Here is a 7,618-nt window from a genome sequence, read left to right as displayed (position 1 = left end):
AGTATTTAATAGTTAATTTTACGATTAACGTTGATGTAAATGTAACAAAAAATCTAATTATTAATTCTATTATCGATAGAACTTCCTTAATGTTATGAAAAAAGTTAATTTGATTGGACTAATATTTATTAACAATTATGCGGTCTTTCATTTGGTACAAAGATAAATACTAATTGTTGCAATGAATTCGAATTATTTTCTTTTAATAAGTCTCATTGAACGTTAATAAGGAACTCCGTAACAGCGCGATGAGAGAAAAGGTTGACGATACTAAAAATACATCCGGTCGTCAATATATTAAGCAATGGGAATATTGTATACCGACAAGAAGAAGGGTGAATCGGTCTCTACCAATACGAATCCAATCCCTTACCGTAGGGTGGCCCAAATCATTGCTTAATTTGTTTTATAATTCTATCAATTGACATAGGCTAATTGAACATTTTCGCATTGAACGTTTAACGTTCGGGAGAAATGTCATTAATCAGCTTATTTTATGCGATTGCTTATCAAGCATTTTACGAAGTAGTTGATCTTTTCATGCCACGTTGCAATCGAGAGGGTAATAAAAAATTATTAAGGCCATAATCTAAAATAGTGTACAGAGTGAAATAAATCAAAAATATCAATACTTCTTCTTATGCTTCTGCTGATATTAATGAAAATTTGTACATAAATAGAACTTAGTACTATAAAATGTATGTTTTAAATTTTCATTAGTGACCTAAGTAAAAAACTCAAAAATCATGTCCTTCACTTTTTCCTTCGTGACAATTTACAATTACACTTTACTTTTACAATTCTTTTGTAAAATGCAAAACGGGGCTTCGTTACCAAGTTATTAACAAAAGACATGGACCAATGCGCACAGCGTATAGAATGAATTAAGTATTATTATATTAAACTCACATGAAATACAATAACAATAAAAATTCTCAAAACACAATACATATTATAATGAAGAATAGTAGTTTATCGAATTAAATCTGTCAATCAACACGAATAATATATTAAAATCACAATAAAATTATTAGAGTAATTGTAGTATTGATGACTAGATTATTCGTTTCTCCGTACAACCACTGTTGCGTCTTATTGTCACGTTGCGTTCGGCTTGTTAAGTATCGACTTTTCGGAATACGTACTCGTACTGCGAACACATTCCCGTGGGATAGACCGTAGGCATTCGGTTTTGAATAATATGGGACCGCCCGTCCGAGTCTCGGCACAAGCCTCGGTTCTACCTCACCTGCTCCCCCCGCGCTAGCGTACGCTTCGCTTGTCTCTTCTTGCCAGTCCCTCGCGTGTCTGCCTGCTCGTCGCTCGTCCAAATCGGAGATGCTATATAATTTCGATCTCGCGTACGCTCGCCTCTGAACGGCGGACACACGCAACAAAGATACGTAATTGAACGGTGACAGTTCACGTTACGATAATTAAAAGCACGCGGCTTGTGATGCGTTTTAAGAATCCGTTGCCACAGCGCGGCTCCTACGAGTAAGTTTCAGCAAGCCAATTTTGCCGGGTTTTCGAGGTTAACCATTTTTCTTTCTTTTACCTAACCGCCCCTATTCTCCCAGCAGATTCCGATTCACCAGTTCTCGTCCTTACGATCGTTAGACGTCGTTATGATCGATTTTAACTAGCACGTTTGTACTATACGAGTTTAGTTTTATTTCAATTCGTACGTGCAAAAGTTTCGTCTGTGCTTTTATTCAGATTAAATTCGGATGCTGATTCTGTGAAATTTTTCGGTAAATTGTTAATTAATTTCGAGTTCATTTATTTTCATTGATCTATTTAAATGCATAATAAAATTTGAGACTTTTGCACTCGTTAATGATTTATGCCGTACTGCGTGCAGGAATTTCGACTGTGCTTTTAATCTGATTAAAAACAGTTAAGATTTTAGATTTATTGTTATTTAGATCATATTTACATTTATTATTTTGATTTGAGTTATTTTAGTGAATTGTTAATTATCTTCAGAGTTCGAAATCTTCATGAATTTTTTTTCGAATGGAAAGTATTATCCTAGGGAGTTATAAAAATTGTATAATACATAGTATGTTAGATACTGTATCTCTGAATTTTCTTAACACTTTTCGCACTTTGGAATCGGAGATAAAAATTGGACTAATCTTCGACTGGGATTTGATAATCTGCTGAATTTTTTCTAACATTAATTGCATTGATTTATGTAAATGTATAATAAAATTGAAAACTTTTGCACTCACTAATGATGTATATCATGTCATTTATTCTCTCTCTCTGCATGCTTTCTTCTCTCTCAGAATAGATGATGCAATGTGAATCGAAATTCGTCCCTCTCGACAATGCAATTTACCGTCGTTTAATTGAGTATTAGCGCATTTAGTATCCGCTTATGTCGTTCAATGGGAAAGCTAACACATTTAAGTGAATCGTCCTTCGCGATAGCAATGAGATAAGTGGCTTCCAATTGCAATCACGAAAATCAAAAGGGTTATGAAGTTGTCAAGTATTTAAATACGTATTTTCTATAAGGTATTCAAGGTTATTCATGTCTACCGTTAGACACAAAACGCAAGCTCTCCCGTCTTTGAAAATCATGAGTCTAACAAGTAAAATCATGTCGTATTGACTAGGCACGCACACGATTTCATGAAAAGATAATTGGCATCACTTAAGGAATTGCGAAAAGAATCTTTCATGCGTAAGGAAACAGAATTCTCTGTTGATTTTTACTTCAATTTCTGTAAAGCGGCTAGAACATGACTTTGTGTGTAAACACAATATAACTACGGTGACCATCTGAGGTGACACTGTTTGCGATCTGAATGTGAACGATTTCGTAATATCCATGGTTTATTCCTTATACGCAGTTGTGCGGCTCTAATAATAGATTTTTCTTAGCTTATATAATTTCTGAAAAGCGATACTAACCCCGGCTGCGGTTTTACGAAACTTTCATTCGCCTAACATTCTTTTTGAGTTGTCCCCAATAAGATCCTTTTACTTTACAGATGTTGTCTCATATCACGTATCAAGTTTTATGTTCGGAAATGCAAAATCATGATACGTGGAAAATCATTCATTCATTTCATAAAATTAGAGCTGTTATAATTTTCTATAACAAAAGCAATTCTAGTCGTACGCATTTTGGAATAATTCCAAAATATGATCAGTTCTGTATTAAATGAAGTATTCGTTACGTCACGATTGTTATAATAGATATTTGTGAGTAATATTGTTACGGATTTAAATTGTTTTTTGTAATCTTTACATTCCAACTGCATACACAATACGAGGAAGTAATTATAAGTTAATATATAATAATATATAATGCGTAAAAAATAATTGAAGAAGACAGGTATTAGCCAGAATCACGAAGTAAAATGGACACAATTTTTTAGTTCTTTCTTTGGTTCACTAATGAAAATATAAAACATGCATTTTGTAATACTAAGTAAATAATATATGTATATGCATTGAGGTTTAGCCTAATAAGTATTGGAGCATGTGAAAATCTTTCGATTTATTCCAGCAGATACAGGTAGTGATGGGCATTCAAATGTATACTTCAGGAAGTGGAAATTCGAATCGCTTCGAACCTGTTGCGAAGCTGAAAATTCTTGAGTATCTTAACAGTTTTAATACTGTTGATGATCTTAACATTATAAGAATAAAAGCATTGTGAAATTTAATTAAAGAAGATTACAATTTAAAAGCATTTTTGATATTCAAACTTTAGAAATATCCTTTCATATTTTATATCAATGATGTTTTCACCAAGAATAAAGAAACATTTTTCTGATATAAAATGATTGTCTCAGTTTTGCGATTCTAAATTTTATCGATATATTCAGGATAGTAAAGACTTTCAAGTTGATCCAATTTCAAGAGTTCTAAACTTCGAATTAAATTTTGTTACGTTACAGATTCGCGCGAAACAATTCGAGCTGTTTCAGATCCTATCAATAGTTGATTGAGACCCAGAAATGATAAAAAAGTATAATTTTCCTCATCGATCTTTGAATTTTTAATGCTCATAGCAAAGTTTGTACATGCATATAATTTGCTTACAATTAGATCTACAAAAAGCATGATTTAGATTTTCATTAGTGGACCAAAGAACATGAAAATCGTTTGCCTTACTTGTCTTTTAGTAAGTCTGGCTAATAGCAATTTTTTCTTATCATATATTGTCCAAGAAATTAAGTCTCCTTATATCTAAAAAAAAAAGATAAGTTGATAGGTTCGATATTAAAAAAGCTATTCTGTTTTGAAATGTGTCCTAATATTAACGAAGGCCATTACATTTCGAGAGAAAGTGATTCTAAAATATTCAGTTTTCTCTTAAATAATTTGCGTTATGCTACGATTGTGATAACAGGTATTTGTGAATAGTTGTCAAAGATCTAACATTAAGCAGTCGCTGATAATAGCTGTTCTATAAAATTTACAAAATGTGACTTCTTTGTATCGTGAATAGAAATTGATGGGAGTTACTGTATGAAGGTATCTTTTTATGGTATTCTAGAAATGGGGGATGATTCTCATTAGCATTGAAGGATACGCTCCTGCGCCCACGTGAAACGTCTACACGCGGTATGGGAGAGTTTAGTAGTTTAGTTGAACGTGGACAGTTGTTCACTGTGCATCGTGTGTACACGTGCCCATTGTCAGTAAGAATAGAACAATATTTGCGGTAAAATATTATATAAGAATCATTTCTTCTACGAGAGAAGAATGAGTAATGAATAACATGAATCAAGTACTGTAAAGCTTTTGATAAATATTTTTGTGATTGCAATTCTTGTGACTGATCATAGTGTTCTCTGCGAGTTTTATTCTTCAGAGGCGAAACGAATGAATATGTAATTAAGACGCTAATCAAGTGCTGTTTCAAGTTTCTGACAAATTTTTTTAGTTTAATTCGTGTGACTGGTCACGAAAATTTTCTGCTAGTTTTATTCTTCATAGATGGAACGACTGAATATGTAATAATTATAAGACAAATAACGTGAATTAAGTATTGAAATTTCAAGTTTCTCGTAAATGTTTTCGTGATTGCAATTCTTGTGATGGATTATAATGTTCTCTGTGAGTTTTTGCGTTTGCTTGATCTTTGAAACCAACAAACAGCTCACCGTTATGTAATTAGAGTGGTCAAGTACATCTTATTATATTAATCTTCTTTTCTATCAACCATCCCTAGTAATAATAGATAGTACACAATTTAATTTGAATTACCATCATTACTAAGATAACATTGTGTCAGCGCGTAACGGACTCTAATTCCGGTTATTGAACAATACTGCTTCCAGTGTCGAGCTATCGTAAGTAGAAATAAAAATCTGCTTCCAATATTTTTACGTAACGCACAGACATACCTACAGTAGCCGTTATTAATATTCGGACACACTTCAAACAAGAATAACTTTTTTAATATTGGATCGACGTAATTTTGTTTTAGATGTTTGAAGACTTAGTTTCATAGGTAATGTATCGAGAAAAGGATTTAAAAATTTATTAGAATCGCGAAGAAAAAACACGAACATTTCAAATGAATTATTTTGGTCAGTAATGAAGCTGTGAAAACATGCTTTTTGTAAATCTAAATAAGTTGTATGCAAGTACTAAGTTTCATAGAAATGTCTATGCATATTACATGTATTTATATTATAACTGTCCATTTATCCATTTTTTCTTCTTGGCCTAAATAAAAAGCTAAAAACTCATGTCCTTTACTTTTTCTTCATGTTCTGGATAATTCCAATCTTTTAACATTTTTGTTTGCTCATTATCTAAGGAATTAAGTTTTCTAATGTTTAATAAAAAGAATTAAATTGATTGGTTCAATATCAACAAACTTATTCCGGTTTGATGTCTGTCTGAATGTTAATGAAAGCCACTATATAGTGCGTGACGATTTGCAAACGAACGAAATGTTTACTTGGGGCGTATGAAAATGTAAACGGTATTCTTTATATTTTTAACAAGCTTTTTGTTTCCTGACGCAACGCAATTGTATGTTTCAACACATATAGCTTATCAATATCATTTTGAAATACGCTGTGGGGTTTTTCCGACTATAAAAATCCTCATCATCAGATTCTATGATCTACGAACTTTCTGTTTATTTTATATATTACATTAAATTATCTATCCTCACATTTGAGTACTATACTTATTTTTCAGAAATTGTTTAAAGCCAAAAATCATTTTATGTGTGTACACAAAAAATTGATTAATTCGGTTTATACAAAACAAGAAATAGTGTGATCTTCCATTTATTTTATAACAATAGTTTTTGTTTTATAAATAAATATAGCTTACGTCTGAATTTCGTTACAAATACCTCAGTCGTTTTTCAGATTGTTACTACAATACAAAGAAATCCCCATTCCCTTTATACAATAGCGAAATTATAAAATGGACATCTCAGAAAGTTTTCATTAGCTGAGTGTTATTGTAGATAATAAAGAGATTTGCATGGGCAAAAAGTGTTTTTCACTTGAGCTGGATAAATTGAAACTGTTTCGTTTTATTATGCGTATACAAATAGATTTCAATGGACAATGCATGCACTTAATCGATAGAAGTTGTTGACCGGTTATTAGTCTTGATTAGCTGCAAGAATGCGAGTGTCGTTAATGTAACGACTGCTATTCAGTCGTTTTACGGAAGTAGTTTTGTCCTTTCTGAAAGTAGTTTATACAATCTTCATTTATGATTTTTTATTTACGGTTGATAAGTCCGTTGTAAATCAATTGCATGCTTAATAAGGGTTTGAAGATTTCTTGTAAATCGTGTAGAAAATGTGGCAATAGTAGAACGATTGAATGATGTGTGCGAACTTAAAATGAAACAGGAGGAGGGATGTGGCGGTCCGTTCACGGCGTTCATGAAGGAAAAGGATTAAATAAAAAATCTGATGTGGCGTGATTATAATCGATTCAAAATCGGCGATTAACGAGCAGAAAAATGGACGGGCAAATGTCGTTTTATGCCACTCTGACGTCGGAAGAAAAGAGTAGAATGCAACCTTGTATGAAAGCTAGGTGGTACGTGTCTTCTTCTCCTTTACGCACCTTTCTACGAAACTACTTTAGGGGAACCGGGAGAGAGCTTTGTAACGCTCGACGAAAGAATTCCTCTAACTCGTCAGTTCAGTTGTTCGAACCCAATAGATATACCGTTAAAGTTTTTAGTGACTCACACATTTGTAACACTACTACATTTTTTCGAGAATTCTAGCATTCTTTTCCTACGAGACAAATATTTCTCTTCTGTACTTTCACATTCTTCATTTTATTTTACTGATTATAACAAAACATGTTGCATTTTTATTTCATTATTACTCCCCAAAATAAAAAATGTCTAATTGATTTTACTAAATATAACATTTGTGTTTCAATAAAGCCAGTAAATTCTAAATTACAAAAGAATTTCTCCAACTCGTCAGTGTAGTTGTTCGAAACCTCGATTTACCGTTATTTTTTTTGGTTGACTCATACATTTGTAAGACTATTACATTTTTTCTAGCATTCTAGTATTATTTTCTTATAAGACAAATTCTTGTATTCTGCATTACTCACATTTTTCATTTTGTTCTACTGATTATAAAAAAAAC

The 7,618-nt window shown here is 32.3% G+C and overlaps 2 protein-coding genes across 4 annotated transcripts in view; both read left to right on the top strand.

Annotated features, from left to right (window-relative positions):
• LOC108622227 (uncharacterized) overlaps positions 1-7,618 on the top strand; it is a 28,316-nt gene that overhangs the window by 2,516 nt on the left and 18,182 nt on the right. For all 3 annotated transcript variants that reach the window (XM_026811325.1, XM_018019955.2, XM_018019956.2), the window contains exon 2: positions 6,857-7,049. In XM_026811325.1, the coding sequence (XP_026667126.1) occupies positions 6,970-7,049 (80 nt within the window). In that variant the 5' untranslated portion in view covers positions 6,857-6,969. The remainder of the gene's footprint in view (positions 1-6,856; positions 7,050-7,618) is intronic.
• Positions 1,283-7,618, top strand: part of PrBP (Prenyl-binding protein) — a 30,583-nt gene continuing 24,247 nt past the window's right edge. Inside the window, exon 1 of the mRNA XM_026811327.1 lies at positions 1,283-1,497. Within this exon, the coding sequence (XP_026667128.1) occupies positions 1,457-1,497 (41 nt within the window). The 5' untranslated portion in view covers positions 1,283-1,456. The remainder of the gene's footprint in view (positions 1,498-7,618) is intronic.

The sequence above is a fragment of the Ceratina calcarata genome, unplaced genomic scaffold (assembly GCF_001652005.2).
Source record: "Ceratina calcarata isolate Rehan_Ccalc_2016 unplaced genomic scaffold, ASM165200v1 scaffold211.2, whole genome shotgun sequence".
Taxonomy (NCBI): Eukaryota; Metazoa; Arthropoda; class Insecta; order Hymenoptera; family Apidae; genus Ceratina; species Ceratina calcarata.
This window is presented reverse-complemented; position numbering and strand designations above follow the sequence as displayed.